At 32.1% G+C, this 21,002-nt stretch overlaps 3 protein-coding genes across 3 annotated transcripts; 2 read left to right on the top strand and 1 right to left on the bottom strand.

Annotated features, from left to right (window-relative positions):
• Positions 1–526: 526 nt before the first annotated feature.
• Positions 527–4,462, bottom strand: HELRODRAFT_175023 (hypothetical protein; the record flags this gene model as incomplete). Its single annotated transcript, XM_009022464.1, has 8 exons — positions 527–669; positions 756–918; positions 1,625–1,804; positions 1,884–2,174; positions 2,328–2,488; positions 2,891–2,978; positions 3,712–3,819; positions 4,280–4,462. The coding sequence occupies 8 exons, from the start codon at positions 4,460–4,462 to the stop codon at positions 527–529; spliced, it is 1,317 nt and encodes a 438-aa protein (XP_009020712.1).
• A 2,752-nt stretch (positions 4,463–7,214) lies between these two features.
• HELRODRAFT_185724 (hypothetical protein) lies at positions 7,215–13,674 on the top strand. Its single transcript, XM_009022463.1, has 14 exons — positions 7,215–7,243; positions 8,073–8,236; positions 9,090–9,136; positions 9,676–9,787; positions 10,060–10,190; positions 10,512–10,608; positions 10,859–10,922; positions 11,109–11,217; positions 12,044–12,229; positions 12,408–12,556; positions 12,583–13,266; positions 13,319–13,394; positions 13,426–13,527; positions 13,548–13,674. The coding sequence occupies exons 1-10, from the start codon at positions 7,224–7,226 to the stop codon at positions 12,504–12,506; spliced, it is 1,029 nt and encodes a 342-aa protein (XP_009020711.1). The 5' UTR covers positions 7,215–7,223; the 3' UTR covers positions 12,507–12,556; positions 12,583–13,266; positions 13,319–13,394; positions 13,426–13,527; positions 13,548–13,674.
• Positions 13,675–16,351: 2,677 nt separating this feature from the next.
• On the top strand, positions 16,352–20,306 carry HELRODRAFT_192348 (hypothetical protein). The gene is made up of 5 exons (XM_009022462.1): positions 16,352–17,245; positions 17,666–17,837; positions 18,259–18,442; positions 18,594–19,648; positions 19,674–20,306. Exons 1-4 carry the CDS (start codon positions 16,558–16,560, stop codon positions 19,386–19,388), a joined length of 1,839 nt encoding a protein of 612 aa, XP_009020710.1. The 5' UTR covers positions 16,352–16,557; the 3' UTR covers positions 19,389–19,648; positions 19,674–20,306.
• The last annotated feature ends 696 nt before the right edge of the window (positions 20,307–21,002 follow it).

The raw sequence follows: 21,002 nt of genomic DNA, 5'->3' as shown, positions 1-21,002 counted from the left end.
AATAAGCAGAAATAATAAAAATAGAGATACTATTTCAGTCATGACAAAGATGATTAGACTATTTAATTAACTAACATTCGAAAAAAAGAAAACAGAGAACTATACAAGTCATAGACAGTGAATATACAGAAGGGACAAAATAAATAAATATATATATATAAATAAATAAATAAATAAATAGATAAATAAATGAAATAAGTCATATTTAAACTAGAAATAAATCAATCCAGTCCAGTTATACAATTGAATACATGGAAGATATAACTGATGTCACTCCTGATCCAATCCATCTGATCATATCTTCTGCACTTTCTTCTTTTTCTTTTGTGGTTTGGCCTCCTCCCATACTTTAGAAAAAAAAAAAACAGAAAAAATTAACATTCTTATTCATTTTATTTTAAAAACCTTAGAAATTAAATTTTCAAGGAATATTTTTTACTAAAAATGTATCCCTATCCTTTTAAAATTTGTTATCCTCACATAAAAACTTATCAATTGAAATAGCAAAAACACATTCGTATGAAAATTAGTTCATTGATATTGTTGAATGTCGTTGGAAATAACCTTCTGATGGCACATGTTCACGTTCCTGGCCATCAGAGAGCTGGTTCAAACCTGCTTCAACCTTTGGCTGTAGTTGTTGTTGCAGTTCAGGTGACTGTGGCTCAACTGCTCAGGTTGATTATTTTTAAAACATTTGATATAACGAAATGTTTCAAAAGTATGGCTAATGCAGAAATATTTTCATTCCAAACCTTCAGACTGAGGAATGTTGTTGGCTGTTTGTTGTTCATATTCAACGTGATTGTAATTGATTTCATGAGTAACTGTTGTTGGTTGTTGTTGGTGGTGGATAATCGTTGGCACAACTTGCATCAAATGTGACTCTTCAGCTGAATGTGGTTCTGGAAGGCTGTTCTGAAATAGTTTGAATAAAAGACATCAACTATTTTTTACTTATTAGAAAATCACTCATCTTATTATGTCTAACAGATGTCAGAACTATCAGCAAGCAAACCAATGTTCCAACATCTTCCAGTCAATAAAAATCTATCCCAATTCTTTCCAATATGAATTAGCAATCAAGCAAACGAGCTCATAAAAATGAAAAAAAATTTGTATTTAATGCCAAATAAACAATGTAAGTAAGCATGTGCAGAGCGCCTATCAGTGATGTCAAGATTATAATATTTGAGTATATGATGACATGAATAGATCCCCTAAGAATTTGAACCAAGAGACACAAGTAACTATTCGCAACAAGAGGACTTTGCAACTTATATCTGAAGAAACCATCCTACATAAATGACACATCTTATAATGTTGCATGTAAGATATCAAATCATTCAATTACAACCATCTACATTTACATTCGCCTATTTAAAAAAATAACTGGACCAGATATAGCAGTATGATTATTTTTCAACACCCATCCCTGCATTTTATTTCAAATTTAAAACTGTTTGATTTCTCTCTTATCATATCAATGATATAAAAACTTTTAATTGCAGTGATAGTTCTATCTAATCCAGAATGATCTATTTGAGTGTTGAAACATCTTCCTACAACATGAAAGAAATGAAAAACTATCTGCAATTAATAAACAAACCAAGTGAAAAACAACCTGCAAATGTTTCTTATTGTCAGCATTCTTCTTCTTCTTCTTTGAAGTTTTTGATGCGACGACAGTCTCAAAGTCATCTGAAGGTTGACCAACAGCATCCAGCACAACACCTTCTTTCTTGGGTTCATCAAAGGACTTACATGGAGCAGGATGTTGTTGCAAAAGGTTTCTCAACAACTGCTGCCAAATCACCAATCTTTCCATCATTAAGAACAGGTAGGATGTTATTACCAGCAGCGTGAGCATTAACAGAAGAAACATGTGAATCAGCTGCAGTAGCAGTAGCATTGTCTCCCTTCACGTTAATATTCTTCCTTTTGTCAGAGTTTCTTTTCTTCTTCATCAGCACCAAAACCTCAGGAGCCTCTTGAAAACATGCATCAACGTGTGGAACAGTGCTGGCAGCCGATAGGTCAATATAAGCAGAAACAGCAGCAACCGCAGTGTCTGCAAGAACCTCAGCAACTTTGCAAGCAGATGGCACTTGCTGGTCAGGAAGTTCATCTGACACAACATCCCCTTCACTTGGCTGCTTCTCCTTCTCAACCATCTGAACATGAGAGACATAGAATAAAAATAATTTGATAGAATTAATAAAAACCATCCATTAAAAGTGAAGCTAAAAATGACATTAGTTATTCCCAGTTGAAAACACAAAAGCTAACAAAAATTTTGATTGAAAAATTATGCCGATGGGACCAACATTCTTATCAAGTTTCAAGAAGTTGTTGTTGTCATCAGCAACTGTAACATGTTTCTTAACTTCAAGAGGTGAATCATCCTCTTCATCATTTGGTCCATTCTCCTTCTTTCCTTTGTTCTTCCTTCCTTTCTTCGATACTGCTGTCATCCAGTCATCACTAACTGTGTCAAAATTAATTTACAATTAGAACAATTTGTAATCTTCATTTGATTTCAATATCTTTGGAGCCTATCACGAGATATAACTCAAGTGAACAGATGTTAATTTCACATGAAATAATGTTTTATTTATATAAAATATAAAAAATATATATAAAAATATATATAACAGCCAACCTGATCTAAATGAATACTTGTTCAGATATTTGCAATATTATTCAAAATAACAAACAACAAATTTGAAGATAATTTTAAGACACAGGCAAATCCAAGTAGAACAACTAATAACATCAGAAATTCATGTACTAAAACAACTAAAGCAAAATGAATGTAATATTGATGCTACTGTACAGCCAACATTACAAACTTATGAAGAAAAAAAAAACAGAATAAATGAATACACACCTTCGTTCATACTATCTTTGTCATCCACTTCTTTCTTTGAAACTTCATTTGTTTTTGGTTCTACTGGTCTATCGATCTTCTTAGCAGCCTTGGAAAATTAATCATGTTGTACCGTACATCTTGTAACAAATACATTCTATGGATACAGGCATAAAAAAATCCTTAAAAAATTCTAAATACAAAAAAATTTCAATTCATTTATCATCTGTATAGTTGAAGGACAACTTGATTTTCAGTGACACAAACTATTTAATTTCTCACATTAAAATAAAAGAACATCAATCAAAGATGTGAACGTAAAAATGTTCAGAACCAAAATATGCATAAATGAGATATGAATAGCTGGTACAATTATTAAATAATCTCAATAAAATTTTTTTTTAACTTCACATATTTGTTTAATGCTGATGATATTTAAACAAAAACTTTAACAGCTTTATTTTATATATAATTTTCAGGCAAGTTACTTAATGAACCAACCCCGACCATCTCGAGCTGACAACATATTATCTCAGATTTGTATTTAAAACTAAAAGTTATGAAAATTTTTTTAAAGCTAATCAACGAATGAAAAATATGATCAGTAATTTAGATTAGTTCATTGATATGCCTCAAAAAATACAGAGAAATAAAATAATAAAAAATTAATAAATGTTATTGAATCAACAATTTGTATAGGCTTGAATTCTTAAAACATTGGGCACAAATAAATGACCAAAAAAATAAAGCAGACTAGAAAGGTAATAGAGAAATGGAAAAAATAAACAAATAAACACTGAATTATAAAAAAAATAAATTAAAATAAAGAATAAAATATAAACTTTTTTTGGTTCAGCATTTGACACAAGTTTCATTGGCTTGGCAGGAGATGCAGTGACTGTTGGTTTAATGGCATGATTCTCAATTACAAGGCTGTTTGTCTTGGTTTGCTTTTTTTTAAATTATTAATTTATTTTTTTTTAAGATAAAACTTAAATTAAAATAAATATTACACTCTATGACTTGTGATGGAGATTATTTAATTATAAAAACAATCATAAACTGAAAAGATTTTTAATTTAATATTTGTTGTTTATTAAATGAAAACTTTAACAATAACTTCTAAAAAAATACACTAATCTACAATAATTTTGTTAATTTTATTTCATTTAAAATATTTTAATGAATTATGAAATAAAACATATGTTTTTTTAAATTTTTTAAAAAAGACATTTTTTATATTTGGTTATTGAAATTTAAATTAAAGTTTGACAATTTTCAATTTGTATTTTTTATGTTAGGTTATAAAATAAAGAACTCCATGTCCTTGTCAAATATAAATTTATTAAATTAAATAATGAATGACAAAACTAAATTTTTAAAAAGTTTCTAAATAAAAAAAATACTCACACTTCTTTTGGTCTTGGTTTTCTTAGCAACTTTCTGTTTGTCCTCGTCATCTTCAGTGATGATTTTCGTGAAAGCAGGGGTCGTTGTGGGCTTGAATCCAAAAGCGTACACTAAAAAAATGCATGCCACGACGGCCACCACAGGGATGGCGAACTGGAAGAACGGCAAGACCGACAAATCCATGTTTTATTTATATTTGATTGTTTTTTGTTACTAACTCTCGTTTGCTCCAGAGATAAATTTTTAGGAAATGAACAACTAGGCGACGAACTAATCAACTGTGAACACGAACAAACGATGTACCTTGAACGTGAGAAATGAAAGAAGGACCGAGTACAACTTTCTTACTTACTAAAAAGATGATATGACAGTTGAAATACTACATATAATATATTTATGAGATATCGTAAGATGAGATGCGATGACAGATGCGAAGGAAGATGAGGACGACGACGAAGACGATGCCGTGATGATAAACAACGACACGTATGCTACTACTAATTCACCACCACGAACTGCAAATTGCTCTCATACAAATTACAGACATATTACAAAATGTAAATGCGTGCAAGGTGGAAGCTGTCGTCGTGAATTTTTATTTCTAATTAAACATCAAGTGATTCATTTCGTAGTTATTATTTATTTAGTGTTAAACCTCAATTTGCCAGTCACTTTTTATTTTTAACTTTATTTTATACCACCACCATCCATCTTCTATGAAGACAAAGTTGTGACGAAGGAATGTAACTTTTTATCGTCAGTTTTCGATTCCTTTTTTGATTTATAAATTACAGTAGTGCTCAAAAAATTGTGAACACTCACATATTTCATGGGAAACATGAATAAATTTGCTTGTGAATCGAACAGATTAAAATGTTTAGGTAGCAATCTTTCATCCTTAATTAGAACTATTATTCCTAACATAAATTATGAAGGTTTTGTAAAGTTTAAGGTTTTAATATAGGAGAAAAAAGAATATGAACCAGAGAACCGAAAATTAGCTAAAAATCTGGTAAATTGGAAGTTGTGAATTGAGCTTCAGTAATTCATCTTACTTACTATTTTATTGTTTTCTGGTAGCTATAAATACTCTATGGTTGTCTAGGTAACGCGTGGAAAAGAAATATTTGCAAAAGCTAGTTTAATTTTGCTTATTTGTTTTTTAGTTTTTTAATTTTAGGAAATTAATTGATTTTTTGCTATAAGTCATGCCTAAACGTGCTAGAAAAGATCTATCAGATGATTTAATTAAAGCAGTCAATAATAAGAAGTGTTGCGAATGGATTGACTTACCGTCAAATATCACACTATTTTGGTGTTTCTGTTGGATCTGTTGCATCTATTGTTAAGGCAAGATTGTCTTCATTTCTAAGTTGTGATAGTGGTTTCATAGAATTGTTTAATTAAATCTTGATATTTACTAGTCATTTTAGTTCATGTATGTATTCTCTTACAGAAACATACTGAAACAGGATCGGTTTCTTCAAGGAGGAAGAATTGTGGTCGAGTTTGTAAAGTTTCACCCCGCATGCTCCGAAGCATTGAGATTGCTGTACGTCGGTCACCGACAAAATCTAGCAAAAAGCTACAACAAGAATTGAGGCACAGTGGTTTAGATGTTGGAACAAGTACCATCAGAAGATATCTAAAAAAGATGGGACTTGTTTCAAGGGTTGCACCACCTAAGCCACTTCTTACACTTCGACATAGGAAACTGCGACTAAGCTTTGCAAGGAAGTACATAAGCAAAGACGAAGAATTTTGGCGAAAAGTCCTCTTTACTGATGAAACTCGCATCTCAATTTGTAATGATGCAAATAAAGTTCGCTTTCGCAGAAAAACTGGAGAGAAACTGAACATATTTACTTCAACTGTGAAGCATCCTGCATCAGTTATGCTGTGGGGAGCATTTGCAGCTTCCGGAGTTGGCCGAATCAGGTTTCTTGAAAAGGGAGAGGTATGCAACAGTGCATGGTATATTAAAGTTTTAAACCAGCAGGTGAAATGGTCTACAAGAACCCTCTTTCCAGGAACAGATTTCTGGCTGCAAGATGATGGTGCTCCTTGCCATAGGTCAAAACTAGTGAGAGACTTTGTCATGGCCAATGGATGGAAAACTTTAGATTGGCCTCCTCAATCTCCAGATCTTAATCTCATAGAAAACTTATGGTACCTGCTCAAAAGAAAGGTTTGGACCAAGAACTTCAGCAATGCAACTGAACTAAGGGAAAAAATTATTTCTGTATGGAATTATGGTTTGGAAAATGAACTACTTGAGAAGGTGGTACTTTCAATGCCTTCTCGTCTCCTTGCAGTCATCAAAGCTCGAGGTGGCTCAACCAAATTTTAGAAGAGAACAGAACTTATTTTTAAGCTCTTTTGAAACATAATAAACCTTCTTAACTATTTAGAAAAATTTTATACAATATTAACAAAAAAAGAGTTAGTTATAACATAAATTTGTTCAGTTTAATAAGCGTTCACAATTTTTTGAGCAATACTGTATTTTATACAATGGAGATCAAACAAAATGAAATACCAAATGTTTTTCTTTAAAGAAAACAAGTTTAAATCATTTTTTTGGCTTTTATTTAAGAGATTTACAAATGGCAAATCTATGAATCGAGAATAGTTGATTTATGTTTTATTAGAGTAAAAAATTATTTAAAAAAAAAAAAATAATTTTAATAAAAAAAATTATAAAAATAACATTACAATCAAAATTTAAACAAAAAAACAATAATTTTAATAAAAAAAATTATAAAAATAACATTACAATCAAAATTTAAAAAATAATTCATTATTTAAAAAAATAAAAAAAATTATTTTTTACCTTTTTTACCACATCACTTACAATTATATATTTATTTTAAATTCACTTTTAACCTAAACATTTGTTGCAACCTTTTTCACCATTTGGTTTGTAAAATTTTTTTGTGACGTCATGGCCGATTCTTCGCCGAGGTTGGCTGTGAAATCATTTTCGAAAACTTTTTAATGATTGCATTTTTAATTCAATTCAATATAATACTTCAATTTTAATGATTGCCAATTTATTTTTCATGAATTTTTTATAATTTATGTGAAGGTGAAGTGAATTTCTATTTTAAAAGTCTCACTAATAATTATAATACATTATATTATTATATTATAATATAATTATAAAAATATAAAATAAATATAGAAAAGATGAGAAAATTTATATTTTAAAATTTAATTCAATTGGGATTGAATTCTTTGTCATTTGGATAAGTAGCTAGCTTGACTGAAATAAAACACAAAATGATTTGGTCCAAAATTCCAAATGACTAGTAAAAAAGCAACTAAAATCTAAATTATATATAATATAGTTTAAACTTTAAACCAATTAGAATTGGACTTTAATCAAACTTATAACTTCAAATTTTAAAAGGAACATTAAATTGAAAAAAAATTATATTTACCTGGTTAAATTGACAGGGGTAATATGATTATTAAATATTAATGCATAAAAATAATCATTGTGAACATCAGAATTGTGACTATGGGCAGCTCATGACTATATGTCATGTATATGCTCACAATTATTAAATTAACCTTCTAACTAACTCCTATATAAACATATAAAAATATATATATTCTACTCTGTAGTTCTATTATATTCTATATATAAACAGAAACAAGACATGTGAAGTGTTAATGTTTCTTAGTTTTTCTTGAGTATTTTTAATTATAAGCTATCCAATTTGTTTCATACATTTGACAGTTTAATTAAAAAATTGTAAATAATGTGGTTGTTCCAAAAAATGTTTAGCAACTCCACAGTGGATTCCTATGGATTTACGAGATCGGCGGACGATTACGATTTTAAGACGTACGAGGAGTTCATGAACAAGTATCTGGCCGTTCTCTCACATCGATCTCTCAGATGGTCGACTCTGATGAACGAAAACATTCCAGTCAAAACTTCAAGAAAATGTTTGTTCACTGATATTCTACTATTCACCATGCTATCTGTCAATTGTTTTAACATTTGAGTTATAGTTAATTTAATTTTAATATTCTAAATTAATAATATACCAAGACTTTGAGTTTGTTTGCTTTGATTAAGGTTACTATTAGAATTCCATTCATGGTCTTCTTATATGTCAAATGTTCCATCAATAAATTTTAAGTTGTATTTTATTCCCTGACCGTTATAATGATTATTATGAATCATAATAAATGATTGTAATGTAATCACAAGGGAATTGATAAGTTTAGGTTTTTTGGTGATTTTGTTTGCTTGGCTGAAGATTGTGTAACTTTCAATCATGGCCTTCTTTGAATTACTTTTGGGCAATTTTTGGTTATTTTGGGGTATTTTGGGGTTGTCCTGGTTATGACATTAAACTGACCCTCACTGCCTTGTGAGTGATGTTGTATCATCAAAGGCTAGGCCCACCGCTTATAACTGTGGTTGCGTAAGGAAGGGCGTCCTGCGTTAAAATTAGCCAATAAAATATTTATGATGACATTCGGTTTCATCATAGGTAGCCAAACGGCAACCCCCGATCTCGGGGAAAATGTCGTCTAAACGTGTGTTGGTTTTGGGGTAAAACACATTTTGCTTTAGTTAGCCCTGCCAGTTTTTCGTCATGGGACCTTTCATCAAATTTAGTTTTACTTACCGATTTAGATGATTTTCTGACATTATTAGCAATTTTGATTTTACATTTGTTGTAACTTTTCCAATGAAACATCATTGAGAAGTTTTAAAAATTAATTCAATTTTATTTTTTATTTTGAAAAATGATTTAAATAAATTCACTTTATACTATTATTTTCCCAGTGAAAAGATTCATTAGGAAAGGCATTCCAGCAGAAAAAAGGCCACTTGTTAGTTTTTTTATGTACCTAAATTCAAAATTTTTGTTTAGTTAAAATGAAATGAAAATTTGTGGTGCAATTCTGTTATAATATAATGCCTTGTTATTTCACATTTCTTTAATTGATTTATTTGTTTATATTAAATAATAAAATGTATTTCCCACAATTGATTGATTTATTTATTCATTTACCTGTTAATCAATTCACATGTTCACCAATAATCTTCATCAGCAAATTCACTTTTCCATTTTTCTTCAATCACATTATTTTAATATCTTAAGCTGTTCATCCATTTTTCAATCATTTAATCACCTATTTTTCTATTTATCCATTCATCCATCCATCCATCTATCTGTTTTTCCATCCATTTATTTAACTGTTCATCCATCTATCTGTTTTTTCATCCATCCATTTATCTGTTTATCCATCCATCCATCCATCTATCTATCTGTTTATCCATCCATCCATGCATCCATCCATGCATCCATCCATCCATCTATCTGTTCATCAATCCATCAATCTATTTATCCATCCATCCATGATCTTAGATGTGGATGTACATGAGTGGGGCGGAGGAGAGGAAGCAATCAAATCCACCTCTCTATGGAAAGTTGCTACAGGATAAACACGATCCACAGCTCATTGAAGCTATCAAGAATGGTTTGTATAAGTGTGTGGATGTGTTCGTGTGTGTGTGTGTTTGTGTGTGTGTGTTTGGGTACAGTTGTGTGTGTTTGCATGCATTTATGTGTTTTTTTTTTTTGTTAAAATGATTATTTTTTAAAGGCTACATTATTTTCTTCACCCTGCTTCGTAATTTCATTACATGGCATATGTTTGAAATGTCTGAATTTTTATCATTCATTTAACTGAATCAAATAAATTTTTTCGAATTTTTTAAATGAACCCTGACCTCAACCTTGACCTACCAGACATCCACCGAACCTTCCCAGACAACATCTACTTCCAGGGCGGCACGGATGACTCCACGTCGAAGCGTGCCTGCCTCTATAACGTACTCCTGGCCATCTCACACAACAACAAGAAAACTGGATACTGCCAGGTGAGTCAATTGGTCAATTGTCTTTCAACTGCATAGTGCAGTGTTGTGAATTAAGTCTTGTGTATTCCATGCGAGTCATTTTTATTGATTATTCTCAAATGAAATTAGACGTTCTATGATTTCTTAATTTTACATCAGCAATTGCACGGAATTTTACGCAAATTTAGATATCATTATTATTGTATGCGTGCTTTTAATTAACCTAATGAACAAACATATGAGAGCAAACTGATAGCTGTGCAAACAAACGAACGAACACAAACAAACAAACGAACAACTTTTAACACTAAACCACAACAAACAAACAACACTCAACATCAGGGCATGAACTTCATAACTGGTATGCTGCTTTTGGTGGTGAAGGATGAAGAGAAGGTCTTCTGGTTACTCGACACTTTGATCAACGTCATCTTGCCCGGTTAGAATTTTTCGACATCACTCACCACATTATCGTTGTGGTGTTCTGATTATTTTGTAAAAGAACAGTAACGAAGAGTGAAAGCAGATTGATGTAGTTTCGTAGCGGTTGAATTTTAATTTGAAGTTTTGCATCCTTTCCATAATTGTATGTGTGCCTACGCTCAACCACTGTTATCATTCACCGGTGTAGATTTTTGTCGCGGTGTAGATTTTTTTTCATTTTTGCCAAATTTTGTTTTTTTTTCAAGGTTATTACACCCCAGACATGACCGATGTCAAGGTCGACTGCGAGGTCTTGGGCGAACTCATCAAGTAATTTCATTGTTGCTTTTTTTTTATTTTTCATTAAACGAGTTTTCATTGTCAATGACCGTCAAAACATTTTTGGACTTTTTTATGTGTTATAAATTAGTATTTATAACTTTTATCGATAATTTTCACTTTTTTATATTCATTATTTTATTTGTCATTGAAAGTTTGTTCTGTTGATGACTGCAGAATAAAATGTCCGGATGTGTATGCGCTGGCCGAGAAGTTCGGTTGTGCCTGGTCCATTGTTGCTACCAAGTGGTTCATTTGCTTGTTCGTGGACGTCTTGCCTGTGGAGGTTGGTTGGCTGGCTGGCTGGTTTGCTGGTTGGTTGGTTGGTTGGTCGGTCGGTCGGTTGGTTGGTTTTGTTGATTGGTTGGCTGGTTGGTTGGCTGGTTAGTTGGTTGTTTAATTGATTGGCTGGTTGGTTGGTTGGCTGGTTGGTAGGCTGGTTGGTTGGCTGTTTATATGGTTGGTTGATAGGTTTTATAATTATTTGATTGAAGGTCGGTTTGCTGGTTTTTGGTGTCGGTTGGTCTTATAATCGTTTGCTAGTTGGATGGGAGAATTGATGGTTCGTTAGTTTGGTCGTCGTGTGTTTGAAGTTTAGGGTAGGGTAGTTTTTTGAATTAGCTCAATGTTTCTATTTTTTAGTTCATGTTCATGAATATCTTATCGCTTTAGAACTTTTATTTAAATGGTAATTATAGAGACACTAGAATATTATTCCATTGCTTTGTGAAGACATTTTTTAGTTATTTTTAATCAATCAAAAATTGTTTTGTTGTATTCATGGTGATTTGATTTGGTCAAAGGATTAGGTCAGTTTTTAAGGTTCAAAGTGAAAGAATTTAGAGGTTTGTAAAACATAACTCACGCCTTGCTCATAAGATGTTGTATGAAATGAACATATGCAGACTTGTTTATAACGCATCACGTGACGGAATCACGTGATACCTTCAATGAATACCTTATTTAATTACATTCAGTTTTTTGTCTTAATTATCCAATCCTTACTTGGAAGCAATTGTTCTCTTAGCAGTTTCAATGATTTTGTTAACAACATATTATAGATGTTTTAATTTTCGTTTGGATTTAAAATCTCCAACACCTGCAACCGACAGACGGTACTTCGAATATGGGACAGTCTCTTCTTCGAAGGCGACAAAATTTTGTTCCGGGTTTGCATAACACTCATCAAGCAGAACTCCGCGAAGATTCTGAAGTGCCGAAACTTCAGTGAGATGATGGAGGTGCTGAGAGGCATGACGTCAGATGCCCACGTCATCGATTGCCATCAGTTCATGGAGGTGAGTGATGCTGCTGCTGCTGTCTGGCTGCTGTTTGCAGCTGACCACGAGGGATGAGATTATATGAAAAAAAACTTCTGATAAATTTCATGGTGTTGATGTCTGTCGAAATCTTTCACTTTCACCTTGATGTAATTTAAATTGCTTACAACCACATAAATTGATTTCACTACCACAGAACATCTTCAAGGAGCCGGGATCGTTATCAAGATCACTCATCACCAAACTAAGGGAGGACTGTAAGAGGAATTTAACGGCGAACAACAGCAACAACTAGTCACGTGTCTCTCGTGTCGTCGCCATCATCATCATCATCACGTGACCATCGTCATCATCATCATCACGTGACCATCGTCATCATCATCGTGTTCCTCCTTATCATCATCAACATGTTCATCGTCATCATCATGATGATTTTGTTTTCGATATAATCGGCGTTATCATATTTTCTTTCTTCACTGCGATCAGCATTTCGTCATCGTCATAGTATGTTTTGTTGTCCATATCCCTGACGTCATCATCATCGTTATACTCATATTCACTCTTATTTTTATTGATGTTTCAACAACATTCTTTATTTTTTTTTTGGTTTTATCATTTTAAATCGTAATTGCTAATCATTATTATTAAACTATCATAACAACGATAATATTATTATTGTTATAATAATAACATAATAAAAATATTAGTACATTTAGTTTTATTTTATTATTTTCATGATTACTACTGGTGAACCTTTTTTAATATCAGATATATTTTGGGAGTTATTTTATTTTATTTTTCTTATAATCACTCTATCTTATTTATATCATTATTATTACAAATCATTTGTGTGTGTGTGTGCGCGCGCGCGCGTTTTGGTCTGTAAACTGTAAATATGTATATATGGATCTACTACCATTGCCATTGTTTTAGATTTGATATGTATTATTGAGTGCATTTACATGTATGTATGTATATATATATATATATATATATATATATATATATATATATATATATATATATATATATATGTGTGTGTGTGTGTGTGTGTGCGTGTGTGTTTATGCGTGTGTGTGTGTGTGTGTGTACGCGTGAGTGTGTGCGTGCGCGCGTGAGTGTGTATTTCGATTTATTGTAAGTTATTAGAGCACGCTTGTGTATTGTCTTTCATCATATCAAGTTGTATATTTTCAAATTTCATTTGTATCAAGTTGTATATTTTCAAATTTCATTTGTTGACGATGATAGTAGTTATAATTTAATAATAATATTTGTAATTATATGTATATATATATATATATATATATATATATATATATATATATATATATATAATTGTCGAAATATGGTAGTAGTTTTTTAATTATATGTAGATATAGTTTCAAATTTAATCGCTAATGTCATTTAGCTACTTTTTTTTATTTAGTTCGTTTAAATTCAGATTAATAAAATCTAACGAAATGTGTTTAAGACGCCGCAACAATGGATGGATGAGAGGGCAGGTGATGAGGTGGATTGAAAGTTGCCTGCATTCTCTGCTTGTACAGTATGTACAGTTAGGGTTTCTGCACTTGCTGATAAGAAGAGGTTATTAGACTGGTCTCTGGGATATCTTCTTTTGAATTGAAAAGTAGGAAATATCCAAGATGATTATAACTCCACGAAATGCATATCTGGAAATAATGTTAATTTGAGTTTGGGAATTATAATGATGATGCGTGTGTATCAATTTTTGCTGCTGTTTATCACATGTTAACTAGTTGAGTTCAGATACTCAGCCAAGATATTTATTATAGGTTTTTCATGATTTTTATATAATTTTGCATATATATATATATATGATCTGCATTGTAATAAAATTAAATTTTATGTTTCAGAGTTTATTTTCATACATGATCTGGCTATAAAACTGAATAAAAGTTTAATATGTGCAATTATTTTTACTGCCATTTACAGACTGCTTTGCTGTTAATTGAATTTGCTAGATGCTTTTTATTTTTTTGCTTATCTGATCCGGTCTGGTCCGGTTATGTGATCGGTTCTTTGAGTACGGAGACGTAGTTGCTGTTTGAATGATCGTGATGAACTAATGTACTTTTGTATATACGCTTGTCTGTCTGTCGGTTTGTTTATTTTTTTTGTTTATTTTTGCTTTGTTCTTTTTGAGTTCTTTGGCAATTATCAAATGTGTAATTTAATTTAGTTTTCAACCTGTTTTTATTCATTTTAATTTAATTAAAATATAATTTGGTTTTATTGTGTGTGTGTGTGTTTGTACGTGCGTGTGTGTGCGTAGTTTTAGTTTATCGATTTAGTTTTGTACGTATGCAATTATTTTCATAGCTGTTTTGAAACGTTCCAAACCAATGAGTAATATATTTTCTTCAGCTTATAATATTTATTTCAACTTAATATTTGTATAATTATTTGTCAAGTAAATCTAAATGATGACCACACGCACACACACACACACACACACACACAGACACACACACACACAATTTTATATATATATTTCGCAATATTTTTAGCACGTTTATATGAATTCAGTCATCCTATATTTTAGATTTATAAATTTTTGAATTTTATTTCATCCATATCTTTTTAACCATCAATATTATTTGGATTAGATTTTTATTGTTAGTACAATTCGAAATCACGAAATAGATCTTGACACAATTCAAACCGCCATTGATTTACATGTGGGTCAATTTTTTACGATGCAATTTTTGTTGAGATTTTGTTTTTCCACCGAATTTCTTTTGCGTAATTTTACGGTTGTAAAATTTTCGTTAGCTGACATGTTTGCTCAACATTCGTTCTTTCACTTTTCATTCCTCGGTTTGATTTTTTTAAGGTTGTTATGGTATTTTTAGGTTACATTAAGACATGTTACTAAAGACAGATCTTGTGCAGATGACTGTTCAATAGCTATTTGCAACTCTTGTTTCTTGTTACTTTATCATTTCTTTGGTTTATCAAATTATTAGTTTGCTATTCATTCCTCTATAGTTTTTGTATCTTTTTATTAAATTCTTAAGCCATTAAATTGGTTTATTATTTTAATTCTATTTAACAATAAACCATTCGGTATGATCTTTCTGAAGTTCACCAGACAAACATACATGAAAATCTCGCTTCATTACTTGACAATTATCATCAGATATTTCTTGTGGATGATTTCAACAACCCTGATTTGTTTAAAGTAGTTAATATGATGATTTGAAAATTTGACATAATGTTCTTTGTGCTTCTCACGTTTCGAAATTATGCGATTAGTTGGGTGTAAGAATTTTCGAATTCTCTTCAAAAAATATTTTCACCAATACCTTACTTACTTTGTTTTATGCAATAACAGTTATAAACATTCAGTTTGAAAAAATCGAAATCGTATATGTGTGGTTCTGTTTATATACAAATGAAATCACTTCTACATACTCATCGTCCGTGAAATAGCGCATTTCTCTTGAAAATGACGCTGGAGCGTAACGTTAATTTAGTATGCAAGAAGCAGTTCCACATATATAAAACGGTGCCAAACTAGAGATTGCGTATGTACGTGTCTCCACAAATCATTATACCCTGTTGTTCTGCAATGGAAATATCCTAAATTGTTTCTACTAGTGAGGAAATTAATTCTCAAACGTTTATTAACATAAAATTTTGTATAATCTTCTGAATGCTGCTTCGGATATTTGTTACTTGGATAAATTGTACAAATGGCGTAAGATTTATATGAATCGATGTGGATTTTTTGACGGGCTGTGTTAATTTGCATGCACTCTGCGTCATGTTTGTGAATATTTTGTTCATCCATTGGAGCATATTGCATGCCATACAATTTTGTGGCATTTCTACCTATTTATATTACAATAGCAGTCTACGATTATTAAATAAAATTTATCAGTTTAATTTTTCATTAAATTCTTATTAACGAAAGAAAAAAAAGTTAATTTAATTAAACTTTTCACGTCCAATTCGTTTGTATAGGTCGTTATAATTAAAAACACATTCAGAAACAGCATGTGCTTTATGCGTTCGTTGAGACGTTCAGCTGGTTAATGTATGATATATTAATACATTGAACGGTGTTGCACTGCATACAAAATATTATTTTCACTCAACTTTGAGTGTGCGTTGTTAACATGCCTTGATGATTTACAACGGTTTCAAATTGACGAGTTCTACATAACATGTTTATGACTTGAACGTAATGAACGCACATTGATTACCTGCTGATGAAATATATAATGTATTTTAACAATCACTTGAGTCTTGAAACAATGACTTTTGTCGAAATTTACTGCACATAAAAAAGTTTTTGAAAATTTAAATATCTACTAATGAATCCAAAAAGAGAGAGGACGAAGTTAGCGAAAAGTAGGTTGCAGTTATGGAACTGTGGATTTTCAGCTGATAGAGAACAAGATATTAGACAACAATTGTTGTTAATATCTGATCATTATCAGCATCTCTCTCAACATTGTTGTGAGCAACGTCAACAGTGTAGCGAGCCAACATCCCTGCAATACCATCATCAACCTCATTCGCGTCACCCACTGAAAACACTCCAACATAAATGGCAACTTGGTGATTTCAACAAGGCGAGCAGTGACTCCAGTCTGTTGTTGGCAAAAAAATCAAGTGTTTCCAAATCACTGACATTAAGAACAACAACAACTTCAACAACTCTGCTGCTCAGTTCAGCAACTAAATTGTCGTCAGCATCATCATTATCTTCGGATTTGTTGACAGCAGCAACCAAAACTACGCCATCATCATCATCATCATCACACTTGTCGACTTGGCATCCGTTATTTTCTTCATCCTCACCTACTAAACCAACAAATCTGTCTACAACGACATCGCATTTTCCAACTCCACTATCACCAATAACTCAACAAACGTCACCACCATCTCTGTGGCCCGCTTCATCGCTAACATCTTCGCCAACCGAGTCAGTCATGGATGCAAGCGTGTTCGATTCATCTCTACCATCATTTCCATTCTCACCATCCGCAAATGAGGGAAGTAATTCAACACCATCTTCACCATCGGCCACAACTTCGTTAACAATATCAACAGCAGATGTTTTTGACGGATCAAATATATCTTCCACGCCTCCACCAATACCAGTATTAAATTTGCCATTGACGACTTCGAAAACAACATCAACAACATTAACTTCACCAACACTACCATCTGTAACGTCCACTGCAATATTATTATCATCATCAACAACAACATCATCATCATTAACATCATCAGCATCATTATCATCATCAACAACAACATCACCATCATCGGTAACATCAACAACAACATCAACATCAGTTACAACAGCCGTCAAAACTCTCCTCGATTCAAGCGTGTATTCTCTTTCTGGCTGGAGCAGGAAAGAGTTTCAACAACTAACAACCAACAAAAACAAACCACCAACAACGACAACAGCACCCGCAACACCAAATTCACATCAACAACCGATGAAACTAACCAAAGTGCCGCAAAAATTTGCCGTTTTAACAAAACCTCAGCTAGCTTTCCAGCATTTCGAGACTGTGGAACTTTACATGCAGCAGTATCGAAACACCATCACCTACTCCAGGCTCATGAAGAGCAAAAGGTTTCCATTCACTCATTTCATCCTCTGTGTTATTTTTTATGACTCTCAAGCCGCGCTTGGTTGATAAGTCACAACGAACTGTTTCGTCTCAATGACAAGGTTCAAATTTTCTTTCTCTCACTCTCTCTTACTCTTTCATTCTCTCTCTCTCTCTTTCACACTCTCTCTACCCAGAACTGAACATCATCTACGTTATTCGTGTATGGTAAAGTGCAGACAGACAGATTTGTGTGTATGATACGTGGTGAGCATGTTGTAGCTGCAACTGTCACCCATACACGTTTTCACTTTTAAATAATATTTAAAAAAAATTATATTTAATAAAAAAATGTCATAAAATATGTTATAATAATAAAAAATTTTAAATTTTAAAATATTTACATTATTTTCAATAATTCCAATAAATTTCTACCCTGGAAAGGTGCTGGGAAAGTCCGACGAAATGGAGCGAGGCAGGCAGTTTTGATGGTAGGAGTCTTGACGGCAGAAGTTGTGGCGATGGTTCAGTGAAAAGTGGCTGTGGTAGTGGTGGTGGTAGTAGTGGCGTCGCAAGATTTGTGGACGGTGTTGATGGTAAGAAGCATGGTTCAAACAATAATAGGAAGGTTTGTTTCATTTCGAGTATGTTGCCGATTTGTTGATGTTGGTTACTTATTTTTCGTAGTGTTATTTCTTATAACACTGCTAAATCATTGTTATTATTTTGCCGACGAATACTTCCACAAACTCAAATGCTGTTGTTATGTTTCAATGCAGATGGTTTTGAAACTTCCAAAAATAATAGCTTCACAATCGCTTCCAACGCCGCCACCTCAACCGCATCGTTCCCAGCCACAGCGGTCAATTCCACATTTGTCACTGCCCCTCATACACGCAAACACCTCATATAACAACAACTTCAACGTGATGACATCATTAAAGCAAACCAACTACTTGATGACATTTCCGCCAATATTTCAAATTTTGCCGCTAAAATCGAACAATATTAATAACGTGATGAAAAATAAAAGCTATGATATGACTAATAACAAAACTGTTAATTTCTACTGTTACAACTTCGACTGCGATGGGCTGTTGTTGAAGAAGAATGTGCATCCGTCTGATAGTTATAGATCTCGTAAATTTGATGATGGATACAATCAGCAACTCCAATCACATCTTCCTCATCATCATCCTCATCACCCTCAACATCGTTCATTTCAATCTCACGACAAACCATCAGACCAAACTGGTCCTTGTAAATATGAACAACAAGAAACATCTAAACAATTTGGCCAACGACAACTTTGTCAACATCTTCAAAAACAGACATATTTGCAACGAGAACAGCAGCAACAACAACAACAACATCAACAAAAACAACAACAACAAAATAATCATCGCAAACAGCAAAAACAAAACCAAGATCACCGTCAACAACTTGTTTTAAAAAAAGTTCTACATGACATTCAGCCGCAGCAACAAACACATCAAGAACAACAACGAAAGCGTCACAGATTGAAATATAACGGCGTTAAACATCGGCGTTGTCTATCTGAAAGTGATTATTAGTTAGTTCGATCGGTTAGTAGTTGGTTGGAAAATATTTTTTGAAATAATTTTCTACAACAATGATTGTGCGTAGTCTTGGGTTAAAACACACACAGGCAAATAAAGACCATTCCTTGCATCAAAATAATTTATAACTATAGAATAACTTTAAAACAAACTTGGCAAAAATAGAATATTAAAATAGTCTCTGAGTGGTCCTGTACAAACTTAGTCTTTTTTGATACTTTTAAAAATTGTTGTGTTGTGTTGTGTTATGTAATGTAATATAATGTTATGTTGTGTTTTGTTGTGTTATGATATGTTAGGTTAGGTTACTTTACTTTAAGTTATGTTATGTTAAAATGTAGGACTCTTACGAGCATAAAATTGTGTGCATGTTTTAAACACAACATTTGCAAGGCTTACGTCTACTTCTTAGAATGTGGTTGAATAGAAAGTGCAATTAATGAGTGTGTATCTCATTTCTACATACATTACTTAGCCTGCCTTTAATATGTCTTTGTGGTTATTTCATAGGTTTGTTGGACTCGATATTATTACAATACATTTATGGTAATGTTATTAATTTGTTTATCAGACTAAAATATTATTTTGTGGAGAATAATTTTAAGTAAAATGTTTATAGATCAATGATAATGTTTGATAATTTGCACTACAGATTTGAAGCGATTTGTTAGTTAAGCCACTTAGTTAATAAAAACATTAAATATTACGGCCTACAACATGCAGATTCTCTCATCTTCATGTCATTTCCTCAAAAATTCTACAAACTTAAATTTACAATCTAGAGATACTGTGCTTCATCGCCTGAATAGCGATTTAAAATAGGTATCCATACAAAAGTTTTGGTCTTGTTTATCAGTTCGAGATGTCTACCCGGTTTCCTAGTTTATAATAAAATTTGCCATTCGAAAATTATTTAACTGTGTTTATTGTTTTTGACTGCTCTAAACCAAGGAAGATGGTCATAGATCTTTAACCTTTTAGCCTTTAAACTTTTAACATCGTAACGCTGCCATTCTATTGACACTTTTTTTCCATTACTTATGTGTGTAAAGGTTAAAAATTGGTTCAACCTTGATCCATTAATTATTTTTTATTAGTGCAGTTTTATGGAAATTAATTTCTCCTTAAAAAATACGAATAGTTCTTTAATGAATAATAACGAGTGAGTGTAACAACATCAATCTCCCGCATGTACCTGCCACATAATTCCATTATTTTCCAATTAATTCCCTGTTTATTAGTTGATTCCATTCGATCGAAAAAAAAAAATTTTTTTTGTCCCTACTTAGCACATTCGTCTGATCATTTTCTTTCTCCTTCTTACGTCAAATGTTCTTTTAATCATTCATTCATCATTGTCTCCTCTTATATCATTAATTATTTATCTGTGGATATTTTTTCATCTTCTTTTTCAGTCAGTCTTCCTTCAATCATCATTCTTTTCATGAATTAATTTTCCTTCTAATTCATTATTTTACTCACTCAGTCGATCATTGTTCAGCACTTCATTCATCCAATCACATAGGTTCGTTCATTCACTCAATCTGATGGTTCCCACCAAATCATATGCACTTTATTATGACTTTCTGTTCTCGTGTTTTGAGAGTC

The sequence above is a fragment of the Helobdella robusta genome, assembly GCF_000326865.2.
Source record: "Helobdella robusta unplaced genomic scaffold HELROscaffold_32, whole genome shotgun sequence".
NCBI lineage: Eukaryota > Metazoa > Annelida > Clitellata > Rhynchobdellida > Glossiphoniidae > Helobdella > Helobdella robusta.
Note: the sequence above shows the minus strand (reverse complement) of the source record. Positions and strands in the feature narration are given on the sequence as shown.